We start from the raw sequence: 23,946 nt of genomic DNA on the forward strand, positions 1-23,946 counted from the left end.
TAGAGAGAGAAAGACACAACACCTTCGACTCAACCCCAAAGAAAGTGTTTGAATTTATTTATTTTAATTTCTTTTCCTTTTTCGGCTTTGGGGCTGCGAGTGTGTTTTTCGTTGTTGTTGTTGTAGCTGTGGTTTCGATAGTGTGAGTCGACCGCTTCTTTTCCTTTCTTTTCTGAGTTTCAACTTTCAACGCAGAAGAGAGAGAAAGAAGAGAGAGAGAAAACCTAGAGACTGTTTTCCTTTTGCTGGTTACTGTTTCTGAAATTTTCTTGTTTCGGATTTTCGTCTTCGAATTGGAGAATCGTCCGAGCCGAGGCTTGCCTATTGCGAACATTGATTTTGTTGGCTTTTGTTCGTTGTGCGTGTTATTGAAGGTAGCGAGTAGCGAGTTCGTTTGAGGCGTTCGGATTCCGCGAAGCGAATTCAAATGTTGGTTCGAAATTTGATTTCGCCGGAATTTTAGCTCCGATCTTTTGAAATTGCTCGAATCTTAGGGTTGAAGCAATGGATGTCGATTCCTCGATGGTGCCGGAGACCGATCACGATCCGGCTGTGCAGAACCACGCCGCCGCTGCTCCGCCGTCGGCTGAGACGGAGGGAGAGCAGCTAGAGGAGCCTCCGTCGTCTGGAGGCGGATCTCCGGTGCCTGCTGCGGCGCCGCAGAGTCCGTCGGGTGGACCGAGGCTGGCGCCAACTTATACTGTGGTGAATGCAATTTTGGAGAAGAAAGAGGACGGACCGGGGCCGAGGTGCGGCCATACGTTGACGGCGGTGGCGGCGGTCGGAGAGGAGGGGACGCCGGGGTACATTGGCCCTAGGCTGATTCTGTTCGGCGGTGCCACTGCTCTTGAAGGAAATTCTGCGGCTTCAGGGACTCCTTCATCTGCTGGAAATGCTGGCATACGTATGTATTTAATAATTATACTGTGGTTTCATTTTCCTTAACATATGCTATGAAGTTAATATAACATTCCTCCGAATTTTGTGGTTGAGAATTGAGTTTTGGTATTGTTAGTTTGTTGACTACAAGCTTTGCATGCTCGATGTGTTTTGAAGTAAAACCGCTGTGGAGTCTTCTTTGGATTTTCTTTACCCCTTTTAATTAAGTTATATTCAATTTGATTTACTTTTCTCGTTTGCATTTGTTGTTCTTTTGCTCTCATGATCAAACCACATCAGTTTAGTTTCTACTGTTTTTTATATTTTAAGTGAAACTCCTTCTTTGCAAATATTTCATTCCCCATCTTAGGGAAAAAATGAGTTTGTGTGATGCAATTAAATGGAATGAATTGAATTATTTACATCGCAACTTTTTTCTGTTTTATGGTTGTTTGTCATTTGAAATGTCATAAAAAATTATTTAGAACACTTTCCATAAATCTTACTTGTTTTCCTATTTTTGAGGAGAATAATAAGTAAACGAAAAATATGTCGTAGGGAACACTCAGTGTCTGTTCTGTTCCACTTCATAGCATTTGCATTCACCCAAACAAGATTGTCAAGAACTACTGCTCTTAACAGATAAACTCTCTTAGGTGGGAGGCCATGGATGATTTTATATCTAACGCACCCTACAAGCAAGATAATCTCACATTTGAGTTGTAGACAATGCATAAATTCAATTTACTTATAGATTACTTTAATTTTGGGGAGTGGTGATTGCAAGTGGCAAGGTTTAATTCTTGGCCACTTGGTCTTTTGTACCTTGTCAAGAACCAACTCTTCTATAATGCTTGTTGAATAACTAGAACGAGAGAAAAAGGAGAGAAACACATTGAATTGAACTGAATTTTATTGAATGAATTTCACACTTGAATGTTTCTGTACAACTTGTATTTATACTACATGATACAATATGTACAACTGTACAAAGAATTTAAAACTAATAATGATTGACTATGGTTGACCATTGACCATAGTTGACCACTAACTGTTAACTTTACACTAAGAACCCCCCCTCAAACTCAAGGAGAAGATTTGTCGGAAGAGAAATTCTTCACATTGAGTTGGCCATGTAGTAAAGCAAATCGAGTTTAAGATAGTGGTTTGGTCAAAACTTCTGCTCATTGATCAAGGGCATACCTACACCAACAAGGTCATCAGCGTAGCCTTTAATTTTAAGAAGATACTCTTCCATGGATTTAGACTCCAGTTTTATAGCACGCATTGCAGTACGCAGTTGTCATGCACAAGATTTAGCTTGCAGACCAAAACATTGATGAATTCTATCCCAAACTTCATAAGAATGAGTTGCACCAAGCACTCGCAATAGAATAGACTTTGAGAGTGTAGATTGAAGCCACACAAGTAAAGTCTGATCCTGAACTTCCCAACCTTCATATTCAGGATTAACAATATCAAGTGTTCTATCATGTTCACTGAGAAACTTAGAAGGAATAACTGGAATTACAACGTTACGTTGCAGTTTGTGAGACTTAATTAGTGGTTCAACGTACTACCTCCTGTGAAGGTAATTTGTATCATCCAATTTCTCAGCAATGGAAGTAAGAAAATTGAGTGAAGTAGAAGTAGAAGCCATAGCTTTAGTAGAAGAAGCACGAGGTGAGAAAATAGAAGATAAAACTTGAACAAACAATTCACTGAACAAAATGAAAGATTTGTGGCGTAAATGTGAGAGTTGAAAGTTGCGAGCCAGAAACAGAGAGAAAAGAGGTTCAAACTGTAGTTAAGCCGCGAAATGAACCGCTAATGAGAGGTGTGAGCCAGAGTGAAACAAAACTTCAATCTCAACTTGAATTAACCATGAAATTAATTGCGAACAAGACTGCCAGACAACTGCACCAATTAAATTCCTAAAAATGACAATCACTAAGAACGAACAAGTGAAGTGGTGGTTAGCAAAGCATCGTTGCAATTAACGAACATTTCAACGAATGTCACGAGCTCTGCTAGAAGAGAAAGACACATTTCACCGATTAAACCGTGAACTAGGTTAAGTGAAAGCAGATTTGAGGAGAGTGGATCGATGGAGAAGAAGTTCTAGATACCATGTTGAATAACTAGAACGAGATAAAGAGGAGAGAAACACATTGAATTGATTGAATGAATTTCACACTTGAATGTTTCTCTACAACTTGTATTTATACTACATGATACAATATGTGCTGCTGTACAAAGAATTTAAAACTAATAATGACTATGGTTGACCACTGTTTATGGTTGACCATCCATAGTTGACCACTAACTATTAGCTTTACACTAACAATGCTCAAAGCCAAGCACTTAGGTTGAGGTCTGAGAACTTGTCAATAAGTTTGGATTGGTTCCTTCAATTTTCCATATAATTTTTTTGGTTATCATGTATGATAAGTCATATGAAGTGTCATCTTTGGTTTAGTGGTATAAGGAGCTCAATGAATCCTGTTCTTTTCTTGAGAAAGAATGATTATCTCATTATATGTTGTGAATAGTATACCTTGATGTCTTGAAAATATGTATTATTTGTTTCCACGCCCTATATTAATAATTGATTATTGTTTCCACGCCCTATATTGTGCTTTTATTAATTTGAAGTGCCAAATTGCCTTTGTTCCTCAAATTTCAAAATTAGTCATCCTAGAAGGAAACGGTTCAGAACAATATGTATTATTTGTGGTGCATATCAATGTTGCTAAAAAAAAGCTTGATTTCACCCCAACATTCTTGATTATTTAGGAGTTGCCTACATCTGCATATCTTCTTCCTGAGAGGAGTGGTACAAGACAAACAATAATTTATATAGATTTATGCATGTTTCCCTTTTAAGAAAAGTTCATTTTGATTGGATTAGGGGAGTTTCTTATGTGAATAAAATAGCATTTATTGTTCCTTTAACAATTGAGTGTTATAATGTGTTTTCTTAAAATTTATCATGGTATATGATTTGCTTTTCAGGTTTAGCTGGTGCCACAGCTGATGTCCACTGTTATGATGTCTTGACTAATAAGTGGTCTAGGTGAGCTTAACCAAGTCATTCTTTCTCACCTCCTTTAAGACTTAATGTTTTTATAGACTTACCTGCTTTAAATCAGTGCTTGATAAGGGAAATACATGCAGGTTAACTCCCTTTGGAGAACCTCCGACTCCAAGGGCCGCACATGTGGCCACTGCTGTGGGAACTATGGTGGTTATTCAGGTAACATGGAAAGTATACCTTATTGTTTCTGAACTTATTCCCTTTCTTTAAATGATTAGCTTGCTTCATTAGGGAATATTGTCATGTTACACAGGGTGGCATTGGTCCTGCTGGTTTGTCCGCTGAGGACCTTCATGTTCTTGATCTAACTCAACAATGGCCACGCTGGCATAGGTTTGGATTGTAAACTGTGTTTTTTCCCTTAACGACTTAATGTGACCAATGTTATTTATCTAATCTAGGGTTCTGAATTTCATGTAGAGTGTCTGTTCAGGGCCCTGGACCTGGGCCACGTTATGGACATGTAATGGCTTTGGTGGGGCAGAGGTATCTAATGGCAATTGGAGGCAATGATGGTAACTATTCAAAGGCCACTCCTTTTGTAATGTGTGCCTTTGTTGTTTTGTGAGTGAAAATTTAAAGGGTGTCACACTTCTTGGTCTTTGCTTTCCAGGAAAGAGACCTTTGGCGGATGTATGGGCCTTGGACACAGCTGCCAAGCCTTATGAATGGCGCAAGTTAGAGCCAGAAGGAGAGGGTCCACCTCCATGCATGTGTGCTTCTGCTTCCGTGAATTCTACTTGTTTTGACTGATGTTTTGTTGTCCCTATCTGCATAATGATTTTAAGATTTTACAAACACGAAATAGGGTTTGTGTACTTTTTAGTAATTGACATCATGCAATAAGTTCTGAAGACTGTCTTCTCTAGCCAAACTGTTTAGTGGCTAAATCAAACACTCTATTCTAGTTTGCTTTTATATTAATTGATTTAAATGTTAGTTTTGTAGATTTGTTTGTCGTTAAATTGGTTTAAATGTTCATATTTTCATAGTTTTCACCTTGCCCTTTTCTTTAAATGAAAATTTTCTATATTTATACAAAAGTTAATGAAAGTTGAATTGTCAGAAATATTCAGTGGCAAGCAGTTTCTGATGCAGCTGCTGATGGTTCTGATACCATGTTAGAAGTAGAGTTTAAGCCTACTTCTAACAGTAGTCTTTACATGTAGCAGTAATGTCCATTTGTTTATTATTACTTTGTAAAGTTGGACTGTGATGTTATTTTGTGTTTGCTTTATTCTTTACTCGTTGTGTGAAGAATGTGATTATGAAGTATGTTCACATTCCTCTTCTAGTTGGTTTTATGTACAAAACTATAGTTAAACTGCAGCTCAAGTAGGGTTTGAAATAGCTTTAGTATTAGCTCAACTGGAACAAAGTTATATCATTATTGCTTTCTTTTCAATACTTTAAATATCTTACTGTAAAACATGTAAGCAAATGGATTACGTGGAGTGTAGACTTACCATGTATTTATGAAATTGGCTATTGTTCAGTGCAACTTGTCATGATGTGATTTTCGTATTCCCATTTAATCATGACTAGGTATGCAACTGCAAGTGCACGCTCGGATGGACTTCTTCTGCTTTGTGGAGGGAGAGATGCCAATAGTGTAGTGAGTTATCTATTCATTCTGTTGATTCATGAGACTTCTCCTTTTTAATTTCTAGTATTCCACTTTCCTTTATATAGGGTTGAGTTTGTTTTTTCAAAACAAGTGTTTTTTTTTTTTGTTAAAATAAGTCTTACTTTTTTATGTGTTTATCTAATTTGTTTATTTTAAAAATAAACATTTTTCTGCTTTTAAAGTGGTAAATTCTATCCGCATATTAAATAAGTGATTTCTTTTTAAATTGTTGATTTCAGAAACACTTATTTTAAATTTAATGAAACTGGTCCATAATTGAACAAAATCTGTTGATAGTTAATTGAATGTTTTTCATATTGATGTTTGCATTTAAGTGATGAGAAACATTCGTAAACTACTGGAGTTCTTTGAGTTATTGAGTGTTCAAGTTCCAGCTTGCTTACCTGATTGTAAAATTCAATTATTTACAGATGGCATTCATAGTTGCGATCATTTTATGTTTGAGTTCAAATGTTGGCAGCAAATTGCTCCTATCATTGTTGCTTTCTGTTTTGGGCCTATCCTTATTCAGACAGACTCTAACTGAATTCCTATTCAATGATAGTTATTTGTTGCGGCTGGATTATTTCTTCCTATACTTTTCTGAGAATATTTGTTTACCACTTGTGTTTGCAGCCATTGGCAAGTGCATATGGACTTGCTAAGCATAGAGATGGTCGTTGGGAATGGGCAATTGCCCCAGGTGTCTCACCATCATCAAGATATCAGCATGCAGCGGTTTGATTCAGTCTATATTATTTTATTCTCATTTTTCTTCATTGAATATACATTCAGGGATGATGCTTAATTTAATGATTATAGGTATTTGTCAATGCAAGACTCCATGTATCTGGTGGGGCACTTGGTGGAGGAAGGATGGTCGAAGACTCATCAAGTGTTGCAGGTGCTGATCATTTGCTTAAATTTTTTGTTTGTTCACTGCTGCTCTGCTTTTTTCGATACTACATGGATTGTGCGTTAGTGGACTATTGTTTTATTTATTTTTTTTGTACTAGGAGGTATCTTTTGGCATTATTCTAATTGGAACTGTATTTTTGAATTCCTTTTCCTGTTTGTAGTATTGGACACTGCTGCTGGTGTTTGGTGTGATACGAAATCTGTTGTTACTAGTCCAAGAACTGGTAGGTACAGTGCTGATGCAGCAGGAGGAGATGCTGCAGTTGAGTTGACTCGGCGTTGTAGGCATGCAGCTGCAGCAGTTGGTGACTTGATTTTTATTTATGGTGGTTTACGTGGGGGTAAGATACAAATATAACTTTGTGTAGGTTTATCCTACTGGGTTTTATTTCCTATTTGATTTGTATCATATGATATTTTTATCACTTCACCAGAAAAAGAAATTTGATATTTTTATCAATCTAGTTATGACTATACAAATAATTACTTTGTGATCCTGCATACTCCATGAGATTCTTTTTGGTTTACATGTTCTGTTATCGAATAAAAGTAGGTAAGAGAAAATTCCAATAATCTGAATTGCTTGATATTTTCTTCTAAGATGAAAAACAAACCGTTTGTGATCTAGGATTACAGATTTATGATATAATTTGACCATGATAATGTTTTACCTTGTTTTTTTGAGCTTTCCTTTTCTATAAGAGAGATTGGGCAAAAGTCATTTGAAGAAAAACTAAAAATTAATGATCTTAGTTTTTTTACAGAAAAAAAAAAGAGTAACTTTTGAAAAAAAAAAAAACTAACGGAAAGAGTAAAAATAATTCTTTCACCTTAGCCTTACTCCTCCTCTCATCAAGAATTAGCCAAGGAAGGACAAAATAAAAATTAGTGTTACAAGCTTTCAAGTTAAAGATTTCAAAAATGACTTCCATTTCATAAAGCTCTTGTGAAGTTATTGAACTTTAACTTTAAGTTGCTTTGGAGCCATGAAAAAAGCGGGGCCAAACATAGCCTAAGATTTCTTTTATCAACTTTCTCTAACAACGAAAGTGATTTTCCTTTTGATCAAGTGGATAAAAGTTTTGCCCCAATTACTACTGTTCATGAAAATGGTCCTTCAATCTATGTTCATCTTGCAATCTGAAATGTACGATTTCATCTGATGAAGTATTTACTAGCTTTATGTTTGTTGTAATTGTTTTAGTAAATATATATACTCTAAGTTTTACTGCATGATAATTTAATCATCTTATTAATTTATAACTTCAAGAGCTGGACTGACTGTATTATGTTTATGCTTCAGGAGTCTTGCTAGATGACCTACTTGTTGCTGAAGATCTTGCAGCTGCTGAAACAACAACTGCTGCTTCACATGCTGCCGCAGCTGCAGCTGCATCTAATGTACAAGCTGCACGCTTACCTGGACGTTATGGATTTGTTGATGATAGAACAAGGCAAGCAGTTTCTGAGGCAGCTGCTGATGGTTCTGTTGTTTTGGGAAATCCAGTTGCACCCCCAATGAATGGTGATATTTATACAGATATCAGCACTGAAAATGCCATGCTTCAGGGACCTCGGTACAATAGCTGTTTTCATTTTATTGGGCAAAGTATTTAATGTTACTTGTTTGGCTTCATTCATCTGAGGGACTTTGAACAGGCGAACTGCTAAAGGTGTGGAGTATTTGGTTGAAGCATCAGCTGCAGAAGCTGAAGCTATCAGTGCAGCACTGGCTGCTGCCAAGGCACGGCAGGAGAATGGAGAGGCCGAAGTGCCTGACAGAGACCGGGGGGCAGAGGCTACCCCAAGTGGGAAACAAGCATCTTCCTTGATCAAGCCTGATTCTGCAGGTTCAAATAACGTTACCCCTGGTGGAGTTCGGCTGCATCACAGAGCTGTGCGTAATATATTTTCATTAACAGGGAAAAGTATTCTGCATACAAGTTTACTTCAAATATTTAGGCACATTTTTTTGTTGTGTTGAATTTTCTCCAGGTGGTTGTTGCTGCAGAGACTGGTGGTGCATTAGGTGGCATGGTTAGACAGCTTTCAATTGATCAATTTGAAAATGAAGGCAGGCGGGTTAGTTATGGGACTCCAGAAAGTGCAACTGCTGCCAGGAAGTTATTAGATCGGCAGATGTCTATCAATAGTGTACCGAAAAAGGTACAGATTCATCTCTACAACAAGCTATCAAATGTAGACAAAATAATTTTATTTCATATTAACAATATTAGAAAAGTACTTTGTAATTTGTCACTTTTGGTCATGTTTATTAATCTTTCATTCATTTCCGTTGCTTACTCAGCATTGCAGTTTTTGGATTATTTTTTGTAGGGGGTTTCTGTCTATGTTTACATTTATATTCTCTTTTGTTGGATTGCAAAGCATGCATGCTTTAGCTTGTATTCAAATTCAGAATTGTTTCTAATCTATTTTCCTCACTTTTACAGGTCATTGCACACCTCTTAAAGCCTCGTGGGTGGAAACCACCAGTACGGCGGCAGTTTTTTTTGGATTGTAATGAAATTGCTGAGCTTTGTGACAGTGCTGAGCGGATATTCTCTGGTGAACCAAGTGTTTTACAACTTAGGGCACCTATTAAAATATTTGGTGATCTACATGGACAATTTGGTGATCTCATGCGCCTTTTTGACGAGTATGGTGCACCATCAACTGCTGGTGACATTGCGTAAGTTTCATAGCTTCCATTAGTGGTTATATGTGAATAATGGGTACGGTTATAGTGTGCATCATGGTGCCAGTGGCAGATCCGTGTACATAGATGAGGGTGGGCAGTTGCACCCTGTCTTTTTTAAATTACAATTAAATAAGTTAAATTTTCATGTTTTTCAACTTGGTCCCACTGGTCTTGGGTTTGCCACTGATAGTGACAACGATTCATTTGGCAGGCTATTATAGGTCAACAGGGCCGTTATTGTATTGGGCATGTTTGTTGATGTAAAAGATGTTCAATCAAAACCACAACCAGCTTTCTATATTTATAACCGTTGTCTTTAAGCAACTTTTACATTATATAGATGTCTCATTTGATTTTCTATTTTTTTTCTTCCTTCAGTTACCTCGTTCTAATCTACCAGAATTGTGGTTCTTGGTGGGGCACAATAATTTGTCTTGCATACCTAGTTAGCAGAAAAATGCATGATTCACATATTCCCCTGCTGCAATGTTATAAAACCAATGTAGACGACTTCTTGTTATGTGAAGTTATGGGGGAAGTCATTGTATATTGTATATGAAAATATGGAAAAAGGTTGTTCCTGGATTCGAAACTATGACCAACTGGTCACCAAAGCCCAACCTTTCTACAATAATATAATGCATTTTTCTAGATTTCGTTTCATTTTATTTTTGTATTTAAATTACTCCAGATTACTAGATTGTTTGTTTTAATGGAAATAAACAAGAAAATTGTTGTGTCAATGTGAGTTTACTGTGACAAATGGAACAGAAAAGGATGGGAAAGAATATAAAACTATTTTTAATACTGAAAGATTTCATGCATTGATTGATTGATTAATTTTAAATGGGGCTGCACTAGAATCAAATCAATTGCACAACTAGTGTGATTTGGATCTAAGAAAATTTTCTTGGCTATGTGCACGAGCACTAATTGTAGTTCGCCCAGAGCTTGTAATTGTCTTTTCATGGACACAGTTTAGTATAAATACAGGAGTTAGATTATTTCTAGAACAATATTTAATCTCATTAGTAAAATACATCCTTTGTAATTTTTTTCTTTTATATCTAATCTTACTCAATGTAACATTAGCAGGGCTATTATAATACTTGGCATTTGATTTTCTCTATTGCTAATATTGTATAAATGACTATCAGATATATCGATTATCTATTCCTGGGAGATTATGTTGATCGTGGACAGCACAGCTTGGAAACTATAACCCTTCTTCTTGCTTTAAAGGTAGTCTTGATTGTTTAGGTTGTCTTTCTCTGTTTTTGTGTGAAGTTTGATGACCTCATATTTATGCATAGTTTTGTGAATATAGGTTGAGTATCCCAACAATGTTCATCTAATACGTGGAAATCATGAAGCTGCAGATATTAATGCACTCTTTGGTTTCCGAATTGAGTGCATAGAGAGGATGGTAAGGAATTTAATGTACCAGAAATTATGTGTTGTTTATATTGAGTTCATCAACAATCATGTTTGTTGATCAGGGTGAGAGAGACGGAATTTGGACCTGGCATCGGATAAACAAGCTGTTTAATTGGCTTCCTCTAGCAGCGTTAATTGAGAAAAAAATTATTTGCATGCATGGTGGTATTGGTCGTTCAATAAATCATGTAGAGCAGATTGAAAACATTCAGCGTCCAATTCCAATGGAAGCGGGATCAATTGTGCTTATGGATTTGTTGTGGTTAGTGCATGTGTGCTATTGCATGTTTTTCACTTTGCTTCGCCTTTCTGGTTCATAACATCATGAATTGTTTCCAGGTCTGATCCGACAGAGAATGACAGCGTGGAAGGACTGCGGCCAAATGCTAGAGGTCCTGGATTAGTTACTTTTGGGGTGAGTGCTCCTTACCTGTTTGTCATTCTAGAAATAATTTTTCAATTTTCCTCAGTAATTTGGTTGTTTCTGTGTTTGTGGATGATATAAAAAAAATGTTAATAGAAAGTAAGATCCTAATAAACATCTTTTTATGTAATAGAATTTGATAATTCTAAAAACCCTTGGCAAGACATTTCTAACGAATGCCAACACTTGGTATTTTCCACATGGTCTTGTTGAATGGCTATCGTACTTTTTGACTTAGCCGATATTCTTCTTCAATATCTGCTGTTGTGATCATTTAATTAGTGATTTGGTACTTCAGCCTGATCGGGTGATGGAATTTTGCAACAACAACGATCTTCAATTGATTGTTCGTGCACATGAATGTGTGATGGATGGGTTTGAGCGTTTTGCCCAGGGACATTTGATCACGCTTTTTTCAGCGACTAATTATTGTGGTATGTTACTGACTTCTGTATTACACTTTATTACTGCATTGATCATGTTCCCTTCTAAATGTTGGCACTGCTTGCTCCAAAAGGTACCGCAAATAATGCCGGGGCAATATTAGTTTTGGGTAGAGACCTTGTTGTGGTTCCCAAACTGATTCATCCATTACCACCTGCAATTTCCTCACCTGAAACGTCACCAGAACGTCACATTGAAGATACATGGATGCAGGTACTCCCTCAAATGTTTCTCAATAAATATTAAATAGTTGTGCTGTGTTGCAGATAATTAATTATTGATAATATTTAGCTGATGTGATTTCAGTATTCTGGTGCTTTTATTGTAAAATAAACACATGTTCATTAATGCATGCAGGAATTGAATGCTAATAGGCCACCAACACCAACTAGAGGCCGCCCCCCAGTAACAAATGACCGAGGTTCGCTGGCTTGGATATAATGATCGATCAGTAAAGAATGTCCAGAATATTTATGCCCTACTGGCTCGTGCAAATCAGCCTTGTTTTTAGTGTTTTGTAAATAGCATGATGCCATTTACGGGAGTCTCCGAACCTGTGAAATTAATCCCCGCAGTGAAGTTTTGGTTCTCACTACTCCGTCAGCAAGCCTTGATAAGATACACGTTCCCCCACTGAGGTTTGCAAGGTTCGCAATCCTCAGTTCCCCCACCCGTTTGTAAATTGAGCAATAGGTTACGAGATCAAGTTTATGGTTCTGTCATGGAGGCTATTTTTGTCTTCAATTCTTACATATTTTTTACTGCCCTTAGGCTATTGTTGAGGTTTTGTTCATCAAGAGGACAGGAGGGTTTTATTTTTTTATGTGATGGTGAGATATATAAATCAGAAAGTTTGGAGGTTCATGTATCATAGGTGTTGCTCTGTATTTTTCATCTTTGTACAATTAATTTTTGCGTGGAACCATATTGTCCTACGAAGAATGTGAATTTTGATAATAGATTTTGCATTTTATTTCGCACTGTTAACCTTTTTCTTTACAGTTGTGCTTTTGATACTAATAACTATTGCGGCGCCTAGTTGCTAAATGAACGAGTTTTCAACTTACAATATACATATACAAAAAAATAGAAAAATCTTCAACAATTGTATTGTCACTATCTTTTCATCTTACTGCGTGCTGCATACGTGGATTTGTGAAATCAAATTCTCCATAAACATTTCAATGCTTCACTGCGGATGACCAGTAGTCACAAGTTTCTTTTTCAAATTTAATAACTCCTATGTCAGTATTGGGATGTAACGTCCTAGCATCCCACCAAAAAGGTCGCTGGAGGTCTACATTCCATTAACATAAATCTTTATACAGGTATCAATCAAACCGATACATCAGATAGCCCTGCTTCAATGAGTTCTCTCGAACTCCTTGGTTTAATTGATAGCTGTCATCATCTTCTAACAAATGGAAGAATCCATACCCCTAACCTCTTTTTACAGGCCTTTGAACGTAGGATTTGTTGGGGTCCTCGGTCTTAAGCTTCGGAGGGCGAATTTCCCCTTTCTTATTCTGCAAACATTCAAAATGGTACATAGTTAAAGCAGTTAATCCTTAGCCCCAAGCTACATGTCGGACGGAAAAGTAATGATATATCTCACCTTCTTTCCACCCTTCATAAAATCTCTCCAACTGGATACCTGATGATGAATTGCATTAATTCATACATTTTTTTTATCAGGAAAAAAGTACGGCATGCCAAGAAAATTCAGCTTATTTTTTAAACAGATGATGAAAAAGCATAACAATACTTAAATCCTTACTACTACGTCATTTAACTATTTTCTATTGTGTCCCCAACGATGGTGTTTCTTCTGTTAAAAAATTCTTAATAAATATCACATTATTTTACCATTTTCTACCTTACAGATAAGCAAATTACAGAAAACCAGAAGTATATGTAGAACATGAACAGAATATTGCCAAATTCTGGAATACTTTATAGCTACAGTGTAGATTTCAAAGGAGCACATCAGAAAAAATAAATGCTTTAGCCAAAGGTTTGATGCATAAAATGAAGTATAATGATTAAGTCATAGAAAACTAACCCTCTGCTCCCGTGTTCCTTCCCATTCCTCCTCGTGTTCACGCTTCCTTTTCCACATTTCCTTTTGTTCCTCTTCATCCTTTTTCAATCTGCCTTCCTCCTCAGATATCTAAATAACATTCAATAACTTACAAGGAATAAATTATCTCCAAATGAATCCGCTGACTTGTTACTGACATTTTCAAAGACACATGAAAATTTGGAATGGGTTGATTAGAGCATACCCTCATTTGCATTTTTCTTCTTCTCCATTCTTGTTCTGTTAATAGTTCACGAACTTTGACTTTGAGCTCCTGCTGGAATTCCTCCGACTGTTCATATTGTTTATCATATTTTCCCTGCAAAAAAATAAAATGAACTTTTTAAAAAGCAAGGGTATACTCTCTTTTAACAAATAGTAATAGACTAAGTTTCCAATATCAAAAGTCTAGTAATCATAGCACTGAGTGTGTAATCAGATCATCAGATCACTAGGGAGGCACAGACAGACATCACCAACACACAACACACACAATGGGAGACTATTCTAAAATTTTAGGTTGCAAATTCTGGTGTGAAGGATCTTAAAATTGCAAAAGAACCCTAGTAAAATTATACATACCTCTTCGACCAGAGATTTAATTTTTGAAGCTGTATCTTTCTTGAGCTGTTTCTTCCTCTTTGCTCTAAGTTCTTCTGCAGTTCATATAAATGAAAAAAAAAAAAAAAGATAACTCTTCTTTCATATGTATCTAGCTTTCCATGATGAATAAAAAGAAAACACAACAAAAGGAAAGCTCAATCCCAAGTCACAAGTTTGGGGTTTGCAATGAGGGGAAAACACTATTTGTTAGAGGGATAAAGATAGTACACCAGATATCAGAATAATTCAGAACATGCTACAAAGTTGAGTGGAAATAATAAGCACCTTTGAGATATATATTAAGAACTAGATGCCGATCACAAAAGACTAAAGTATAACTAACCTTTGGCTGAATTAACTTGGCTAAGAAGGTAATCCCTTTCATTTTGATCCAGTAATAACTGTTGAGCTTTTGCTAACGCTGCATTCATTCAAGTAAATACCACAGAAAAACTTAAAAAAAAAATGCAAACTGCCTTTTTTCTGAACCCTATAGCTGAAAAACTACTTCTTTTAGATCAATACAATATAAATCAGATACAAAATACAGAACCCATTTGATCACACAAGGAATTAAACAAAAGGATCCAGCTTTCAACTTTCCAATATTGTAGTTGTAGCCAGTAAAGGGGTAGATATTGAACCAAATAGCTGTTGAATGATACATAAAATACCAATGGTAGTAGGTTAAGCTGAAGTAGATACAGAAGAAAATACAAAGTAAATAATAACATATCTACTACGAAAAAAGTTAAAGTACAAGAGTATATTGAAAGAACTGTTTATAAATTCACAGTAGTATGTATGTCTCCTGAAGCTATATCAAAGTAACTGAGAAAAATGATGCATTCATACGGCACACACTATTACTTGAAATTTTGAAGCCTATTATCCTCATCTATGCCAAGGAAAGAAGTAACCTCTCCCAATATGTCAAAGATTTTGGTCAATAATTATTCTAAAAGTAACATGACTCAATACATTTATGCACTTCTTTGTCTTCCGGAAGGAAATTACAAGCTTGAGACTCAAGCTATTGTCCCTAAATAATTTATGTCTTTGATTGAAGAGGAATGTAGAACTTTACTAGGGCTTTACCATTTTATGATGTATGATCACAGCAATAGCCTTCAGGACTCTGGATAGTTAATAAAAAAAATGTTCTAAAGCAATAAAGTATCAAAACATAGTTCTATTTGAAATGAATGGGGCACAACTCAACCCCAAAAGCCAATTTAAGAGAGAAAAGTTCCTTAGTCTAATGCAAAGGCTACTTTCTCTATATTCCTAGTTGATGCGGGACATCTTAACACAACTCCGAAACCACCAAACGTCTACATGTGCCTCAATATCAACATTGATATGCTCCGATACCATAATAGATATAAACTAGGCCTGACCAAAGAAACTAGTTACGGGTGAGGAATGTCTGTCTTATAAGGACTACAATGGCCATGCTCACAGAAAATATGGGACAATTAGCACGTTCAAAGAAAGATAAGCAAGTAAAATATTTAATTCTACTGAGGCTATCATAAAGCATGTATTCATGTACCTCCAAAAGCCTCCTTTGCTTGTGGATGCTTGCATTTGTCAGGGTGAACCATCAATGATAACTGCATAAGATTGGAAAAGTATGTTACGAGAGAAGCCAGGAGAAGGGTTGAAACAGTCCTCGAGGAAGACATTACCTTGCGGTACTGTTTTTTCACATCATCCATTGATGAATCAAATGATAGGTTTAGATATTCAAATGGATTCAGCTTAAAACAAGAGAGAATCCTGTGTAGAAAATAAAACCCAGAGAATGTCGATTAGAAAGTTGAAATAATAACACAATTTTTTGTTTTCAACATAAATATAGGGTAATAAAGATTAAGAACCGAGACTATCTTCAAAATTGCAAATTGAAGAATAAATTAGTTTAAAATTCACAACCATACAAGCTTGCCCCCTTTTTTCAGCCATTGTTCATCATTAATGAACCATCAATTACTGATTTCAGCTCCAGCCTAAGGCCTGACTGCATGTATGTTACATCTTCCCTCAAAGATAATACTTAATTTATTCCAGTCCGCAACGAGCACAACACATACAATGCTAGCATTATCTACACTTCAAATAATTCTCTCAAGTTGCAATCAAAGGCCAACCATATAACCATGCGAATGAATTTGTTTCTTCCCGGCAAAAATACAATACTGCAGGCAAACGTCGCTCAGTTCCTGTTGATACTAAAATTCGCCAGTTTTACGAAAAATTGACAAAAGCATAGCATCTACGAAAAACTGAAATTCAAAAACGAAAGAAAAATTAAATGCCAATCACATATCTCCATCCTCACACAGAAGCATATCATCGACGTTCCAACAAATCAACCGACAGAATTTTTGGATCACGCAAAAATCTCAGTTGAATAAGCTTCGGCGATCCAAACCAAAAGAATTAGCAAAGCAAACACTCAAAAAACCACAACATAAATTCTCCAACAGATACAAAATTAAACAGAAACGACTATCCAGAAACCCTAATCATGACCTAACCTAAACATATAATAACAGCACACGCATACATGCATCAAATTACACGAAATAAATAGACATTTGCAGAAAAATTAAATTCAGAAGCATACAATCACACAGCGAAACATACGCACAAAAGAAAGAAAGAAAGAGAGGGAGAGAAGTACCTAAGGACTTCGTTGTCCCTCTCAACTTCGCTAACTTCGGCGAAGAAGTTTTTGAGAAGCAAATCGTCGTTGACGGTAGCCGCGTGGTTTATGTCTCCCATTTTTGCTTCTGTGGAATTCACTATTCAATTCAATTTCAGCTTCGAAAACGAGATTCGCCGATCTTAACTTTCAGAATCCTCTCAAACCTCTCTACTCACGAACCACAGTTTTTGACGCCGTGTGTATGGCTTACAATTACATAATATTATAGCGCAGTGTTTGTTTTATTTTCGCTTTATTCCTGAAAAGAAAAAGGGTTTTATTATCTTACTTCGTTCGACAATCAAACTAGGCTTGCTACTATATCTCCTTCCGTGTCGTATCTCACTACAACGAATGTCGTTTTAGGGCTGGTTGAAGTTAGTATGAAGTAATTATGAAAAAGTGATCAACATTTTTTTTCTTCTCATGATTAATGTAAAGAAACATTCACTTTGAATATCTCTTATAAATATGTCATTTTTTTTATTCTTTTTCCGAAAAAGAAACCACATGAATGGCTGGTGTAATTGTATAAACAATCATATTACCCCATTAAATATCTTTTAATATAATTGATCTCCAAAACATTACCCATTTTATTTTATAAGTAATAATTTAAATGATATATATAACAGTTTTCTTTTATAAATGATAAAACAACATTTTCATAGTAAATTATTGGTGTATTCATCTAACATACCCACTTTTGATTAAGAATTTAAAATTTGTGCAAAGTGTTTTAAGTTTAAAAGTTTTACTAAGCATTTTTTTTTAAGATTTTAGTTCGTTTTTAAAAAGAATAAAGAAAATTTATATTTGTTATTATTGTTACATTGTTTTTGAGCCGAAACTTTTTCTTCTTCTACCTCTATAATTTTTAGGTGTACTTTCATAATCTTCAAAAATCATCATTTTATTTTTTGTAAAAGTGATTTTTGAATTATGTGATTTGAATATATTCCAAAATAAGTGTTTCATAATTTCTGAAATAAATTTTTTAAAATATGATTTCTGAAACAAGTATTTTGAAATAAGTTTTTCAGAATATATATGTATATATATCTAATGTTTTTTTAAACAATTTTTTCAGAATACATTTTACACATAATCTATTTTAAAATAAGTTTTCTAAAACAAATATTTTTTCAGAATAAGTTCTCTCTCTTCATTATAACGGTAGCACATCAAAAGTGGTGAGTAATTACATGATAGATTGAGAGTGAGAAGGGTATTTTAAAAATTTTCCCTGTTACGGAACTGCAGTTAGTTATATTGAGGGTGTAGAAAAGAAATCCCTGAACCCACTGAATTTCGGCTTTGAGTTTTTCTTAAGATTATTGTATTTTTAAAACATGTGATATATATATATATATATATATATAAAGATATGCAATTAAATTAAGTAATATAATTAAAATTAAAAAATAATTATTTTTTATTTAAAAAAGTATTATAACTAACTAAGTTGTTTACAGTTTATTTTCAATATATTAATTTTGAACGATTTGTAAAATAATTTGTTTTACAATATATCATAAAAATAATTTCTAATATTTTAAAAGTAAAAAACAGTTTAAAATATTTAAAATAAAAATATCATAATAGGGAAGGATTGAATTGAAGTCAATCCAACTTAAATAAAGATCATTTAAAATATTTAAAAAGTAAAATCATACTCATGGAAAAATTGATTTTCGCTCAATTCTATATTTTGTTGTGGTGTATTGTTTTTCCATCCGCAAATACAGAAGTTAAGATATAATTAAAGTAAAAGTTGATTATGTTGTGATTGCTCCATCAATAATTGTTCTTTACATTTAATCACATCATTAAAAGATGATGGAAAGCTATGGTGATGATAATTAACTTTAAAGATGACGCACATAAAATAAATTTGTTGGAATAATAGATTAGAAATAAGGTAAGTTCAAAACTTATTTTATAAATCGATCTTCTAATGTAGAGTTATACTTAAATTTTAAAATTCGAAATATGAATCTAAATCTCACCTTAAATAAAAATTATAAATACATCGTTTTCAAATATTTGAATTAAAAGTGATGTTACATGAGATAAACTCATTTCAAGATCTTGTAATTTTTTAGTGATCTCTCTCTCATGAATGATATTCAAAGTCAAAAGACGAATCCATACTATAAAAGAAATTATTTGGTAGGTTTATTAGACCGCTATCATACCTCATGTCTTTAATCTTGATTAACCTCAGGAGTTGGGAGGCAAAAATATCATAGGACAGATCACGTTGTTCCCAAAACATAAGACCAGTTAGAAAGCACACGACCAATTTCGAAACCCTATTGGCCTATATTTCGCAAAGGGAAAGAGATTGAAAAGAAACCATGATAAATATTTAAAGAGGACAAGACAGTCAATCTGGTCAAAGAAAAAACTTTGATTACGAAATTGTTGATAGCACAAAAAACATAAATATAATTCATGAAACTGTCCAAGAATTTTTTTTTTTTCTTTCTCTGATCTTACAATTACAAACAAAAGTATTAAAACTCTCTCACTATCCCTTTTCTCACCCTCTCAATTTTCTATTATTTGAGTACAGTTCCCTGAACGAGTGGAGCTAGGTGGAGAGAAAATGCTACAGCAGTAAATAATTTGGGTTAAGTAACAAACAAGTTTTCAATTAGCAATTAGACCAAATCAGGATCTGAGGTCATGTAGCAATACAATAAGGTTCCCAGAAGAGAAAAGACCTCCTAGAATCCTTGCAACTCTTGAAGTTGTTCTCTAAGGAAGAGTAATTGTTGTGGTGGTGAAAGGTAAACGTTGTAGGAGAAGGTTTTGGTGTGGGCTTGGTTTTGCAGTAGTATTCATAAGCACTCAAAGACGAGGGAACAATTCGAGCCCTTGGCCTTGGTGGCAGAGGACTATGTTGTGCCACATCAACATCCTTAAAATTGACAACATCGTTGAACTTGAACTTCTCCGACCATTTTGGATTTCTATTAGAATCTCCTACTCCACTTGGTTTGTTCATCATTAATGCTAAGCCAATCCCACTAGACAACAACATGGGTGCATGTTCTTGCTCCTTCACACAACTCTCAGATTCCTCTGCCTCATCATCACCTTCTTCAAACTCTTCTTCTTCTACTTCAGACATTTCAGCAAAAGTGAGGACAAGACGACCGTTTTGTCGTTCAGCAGAAAAATTGTTCTGAGAAGGAACAGACACGGCTTGTATGAACAACCTTCCGTTATCACGGTGGGATCGCATGTGAAGTGAAGGGAGTGGCGGCGGAAAAGAACGAGGAGAAGTTCTTTTCACAGCATGGTTTTGTTTTGGCACGTGAAACTCTTCCTCGTGTGAAAGTTCCACTTTCTCTTTCTCTTCTTTTTCTTCCTTTTCTTCCTCTGAATCCTCTGTCTCAGATGGTGAATAAGAAGAGAACCCATCTGAGCCAGTTTCGGATCCCAGACTCTCCGTGCATATCTGGAGACTCTTTTCACTCAGACAACTCTTTGATCTTCTCACAAGTGGATGAACATAAGCAGGGATTATTACTTTGGAGCTTTCTTCGTTCGCTTTCTTCGACAAAACCGAACTCCATATGTCAAACTCTCTCGATTTGTCCACATTCTCCTCCTTCTGAATAATCTCCCAAATTTGGCACCGGTTTTGTTTGATTTCTTCGCTGTTGTCATCTTCCGACGAAGATGAGGAGTCAGCAACAGTGGGTTCTGTGAATGAGCGAGAGATTTCTTCTGAGGAAGAGATCTTTTTGATGGGAGAAAACCCGTTTTGAGAAAGCCATTTCTTGGAAGACATGTCTGCGGATAGAGTGCGTCGAAGAGAAGTGGCGGAATCGTTGTTAGATCCCAAAATGGTGACAATGCCCTGCTTCTGCATCAGAAGAGTCTCTTCGTCTATTCTCCGAGACTTAGGTAATTGGATTTTCTTGTTCGTACAAGTTGACATCTTTAGTACCAAATGCACAAATATCTGCATGAAAGACAAGAAAAACTGATAAGAAAATGCGAATTTGAAGTTACATATTTGGTGCATGCATGTGAATTTTGAGAAAAATAATGAAATGGGAAGCTTGAAAAACTAAAAAGATGATTTCTTAATAGATGAAGAGTTAGTTACCTGAGAGTGTGAGTTACGAAGAAGGTAGAAAGGGTGAGGGTTGTGACGATTGAGATGATGTTAGAGGAATGGTTGTGGTTGATGGTAGTGAAAGTAGAGGAAATGGGGGGTATTTGTAGGGTGCCAAAAAGCTTCTTCAACCGTATCCCTTACGCCACCGTGAAAAGTTACCTTTATTGCTTTTTTTTATTTATTTATTTGTTTTCTACATTTTCATTATTTCCCATTTCATAAAAAAGGTGTCATGCAATCAAACTCCTGTTGGTTCATAATTTTGCTGTTTAGCCATAAAAGATGTATTCACTGTCACACCACTGAGAGGTGAACTAAAATGAAAAAGGTGTAAATCAATTTGAATTCTTTTTGTTTGATTTTCTTTTGATAATCTGTTGTTGTGCTTGTGCTTTTAAAATACAGTTACAATAATCATGGATTATCAATTTTGAAGTATCATGAAATGTTCATATTAATGTCTAACATAATTTTATTTAAAAAGTATCAAGAATTCAACTTCTACAAATTATTCAATAAGTTAAATAATGGTAATTAGCAATAACTAGTGGATACTGTGGTACCATTAATTTAGTTATATGAAGACTAATGAGTGTGAAATCTTGAACAGTTGGGAATAATATGAGCGCGGTACAGCTAAACAAAACTTGTAGAGCAGTGAATACATTAATTCTATTGGATTATATGGAATTTGCTTAGCCAACAACGCATTCTTTGCTTCTTTTTTTTACTGGGTTTATAGATATTAATTAAGGGAGAGTATGGCCACTGTAAACAACTTGTATCAGATTTTACAATAAGATAATATCCATGTTATTAGTCACCTATGTCTATAAATGCAAGTTGCTTAATCAACTTGAAAAGTAGTAGCACGAAAATAACTTGATTTTTATTGATTTTTTAGGTGTTATTCTTTATTGAACATTAAAAATATACTATATTGATATTTTAAATATTTTTTAATATATTTTAAAATGTCAAAATTAGTAATAATTAATATATTATAAAAAAACACCCATCAGAAAAATCAAATTCGAGTAGTATTAACCATTTCCTGCACTATCAGAGTCCACACATGCATGAGTATTTCATATAGATTTTATTGGTGTCACTTTTTAATATATTAAGAAAAGTTAAATTTTAAAACTACAAAGTCAGTATATTTTAAACATGACACCAAAAATTTAAAACAAAGAATCCAAATTTTATATCATATACGGAAAAAATTAAGTCATTATAATATATCTTAAGTGTAATACGTAATAAGGTAATTTAGTGATTAAACGAAAGAGAAGAAAGAAAATGATCGTGAATTAATCTCTACTAACAATTTAAAAAATTAAGATTGATAATGAATTTAGAAGAAGGATAAAAAAGATCGTGAGTTTAATTCTTTCTCATTAAAAAAATTAACAACTAATCTTTCTCCATCAAACAATAATAATTGTCATACTTATACAATGTTTAAATTAAGTTTAAAAATAATAGAGGTTATTCTAAAGACACAAAATATCTATTAAGAATAATATAAATAAATTACTACTGACATCATTATTGTTTATTTATTCCTATATATATAATTTTGAAATACTAACTTAAACATCTAAGGCACACCATCTTATGATATAAGATATGTCAATATGAACCGAAAACCTTCAGACACAATAAAGTTAATCAGAAAAAAATATCTTTTTCTTACACATTTATAGAAGGTATGATATGATCACACGAAAAAAAGAAAAGAAAAGAAGAAGAGAAGTCTAATAAATATGTATTACATGTATTTATATTTATATATAACATGCAAGGTCACTTTCACTATGTTATTCAACAAGTGTAGCTGATGACCTACCACTGGTTTAGTATCATAAACTTACTTTATTAGGAGGGCAAAAAGCTATTCCATCATGCAAAAACAAGAACACTCCATAATTGGGAATGACAATTACATTAGAAAAAATAATCATTAAAATGGGTTGAGGTTTCTACTTTTTTTTAAGTTACAAGGTGATTTAATGGTAAAATTGAAAAATAAAAACATGTAAGCATTTATAGGTTCAGTTCTTCGTGCAAAGACTTATTGTTTTAGTCATAAGGTACCGAGACCAGTTAGAAAAATACTCAAAAATGTAATTTCTCTTTTCCTAATTTCGGATCTTCTTTTAACTTTTTTTTTTCGGGTCCTTTTGTCTTATCCTTTTAGGAGCTTCAATTTCTTTGTATATTTATCCTACCCTCTCTCAATTCTATAACATCATGTCTCGTTTGATAAGCATTATTAATTTTGAATAATGGTCATGTCATTGGTTTGTGTCCTCACGAGTTCTATTTGTAATCCTGTTTAACAGGATCGGTCATCGAGCAATGGCAAATCGGTCACTAGGTCTACCATCACGCAATCCTTCAAACCTTAACTTTTAGGGATGCCTGAGACTTCATATGTTTGTCTCTAAATCGTGTATCTTAGTGTGTGTTTCGTTTTGCGTAAAGTGATATAAAATTGGTTAAAATTAATTTTTTAATACAAAATCAGTACGGTTTCTAACATTAATTAAAGAATAAAAAATTAACGTTGAATGAAAAACAATTAATTCTTACTTTTGTATTATAGAATCGATTTCGTTGGAATCAATTCTCCTACTTAAACCAAACAAACTCTTACTCTTGACCGATCGATCATTCAACCTATCACCGTTCTTATAAAATTGATTTAATGAATTTAACAGAAATGATATAAGAAATTATAGATTCATATCATTCCGATAAGAAAAAAAACTTTTTTCTCCTTATTATTTAGTTTCTCTCTCATTTTTGTGTGACTGTAGGAAATCCACATCTGATATAGGAATTAGGTAAGAGAGGGAGTGAGATTTAATGGGTGAAAA

At 34.5% G+C, this 23,946-nt stretch overlaps 3 protein-coding genes across 3 annotated transcripts; 1 reads left to right on the forward strand and 2 right to left on the reverse strand.

The window, feature by feature from the left end:
• LOC114185145 (serine/threonine-protein phosphatase BSL3) lies at positions 1-12,507 on the forward strand. Its single transcript, XM_028072695.1, has 21 exons — positions 1-904; positions 3,895-3,955; positions 4,057-4,135; positions 4,230-4,309; positions 4,397-4,491; positions 4,590-4,689; positions 5,522-5,591; positions 6,240-6,341; positions 6,426-6,507; positions 6,683-6,862; positions 7,825-8,098; positions 8,181-8,418; positions 8,517-8,687; positions 8,975-9,213; positions 10,380-10,464; positions 10,550-10,648; positions 10,722-10,921; positions 10,999-11,074; positions 11,382-11,517; positions 11,601-11,740; positions 11,885-12,507. The coding sequence occupies exons 1-21, from the start codon at positions 505-507 to the stop codon at positions 11,966-11,968; spliced, it is 2,991 nt and encodes a 996-aa protein (XP_027928496.1). The 5' UTR covers positions 1-504; the 3' UTR covers positions 11,969-12,507.
• A 107-nt stretch (positions 12,508-12,614) lies between these two features.
• LOC114185146 (J domain-containing protein spf31) lies at positions 12,615-17,200 on the reverse strand. Its single transcript, XM_028072696.1, has 9 exons — positions 16,900-17,200; positions 15,902-15,992; positions 15,766-15,826; positions 14,554-14,631; positions 14,190-14,263; positions 13,813-13,926; positions 13,590-13,697; positions 13,143-13,181; positions 12,615-13,053 (listed from the first exon to the last, which is right to left on the reverse strand). The coding sequence occupies exons 1-9, from the start codon at positions 16,998-17,000 to the stop codon at positions 12,967-12,969; spliced, it is 753 nt and encodes a 250-aa protein (XP_027928497.1). The 5' UTR covers positions 17,001-17,200; the 3' UTR covers positions 12,615-12,966.
• Positions 17,201-19,374: 2,174 nt separating this feature from the next.
• Positions 19,375-21,166, reverse strand: LOC114183553 (protein FAF-like, chloroplastic). The gene is made up of 2 exons (XM_028070622.1): positions 21,050-21,166; positions 19,375-20,902 (listed from the first exon to the last, which is right to left on the reverse strand). The coding sequence occupies exon 2, from the start codon at positions 20,876-20,878 to the stop codon at positions 19,613-19,615; it is 1,266 nt and encodes a 421-aa protein (XP_027926423.1). The 5' UTR covers positions 20,879-20,902; positions 21,050-21,166; the 3' UTR covers positions 19,375-19,612.
• Between the last annotated feature and the right edge of the window lie 2,780 nt (positions 21,167-23,946).

This window comes from Vigna unguiculata, chromosome 5 (assembly GCF_004118075.2).
Source record: "Vigna unguiculata cultivar IT97K-499-35 chromosome 5, ASM411807v1, whole genome shotgun sequence".
Taxonomy (NCBI): domain Eukaryota; kingdom Viridiplantae; phylum Streptophyta; class Magnoliopsida; order Fabales; family Fabaceae; genus Vigna; species Vigna unguiculata.

Coding starts and splice junctions, on each gene's coding strand:
- LOC114185145 (XM_028072695.1), top strand. CDS start 505: ATGGATGTCGATTCCTCGATGGTGCCGGAGACCGATCACGATCCGGCT. Junction 4,690..5,521: donor GAGGGTCCACCTCCATGCAT/GTGTGCTTCTGC, acceptor AATCATGACTAG/GTATGCAACTGCAAGTGCAC. Junction 6,508..6,682: donor AGACTCATCAAGTGTTGCAG/GTGCTGATCATT, acceptor TCCTGTTTGTAG/TATTGGACACTGCTGCTGGT.
- LOC114185146 (XM_028072696.1), bottom strand. CDS start 17,000: ATGGGAGACATAAACCACGCGGCTACCGTCAACGACGATTTGCTTCTC. Junction 14,264..14,553: donor CCAAGTTAATTCAGCCAAAG/GTTAGTTATACT, acceptor TATGAACTGCAG/AAGAACTTAGAGCAAAGAGG. Junction 13,698..13,812: donor GAAGAAAAATGCAAATGAGG/GTATGCTCTAAT, acceptor AATGTTATTTAG/ATATCTGAGGAGGAAGGCAG.
- LOC114183553 (XM_028070622.1), bottom strand. CDS start 20,878: ATGTCAACTTGTACGAACAAGAAAATCCAATTACCTAAGTCTCGGAGA.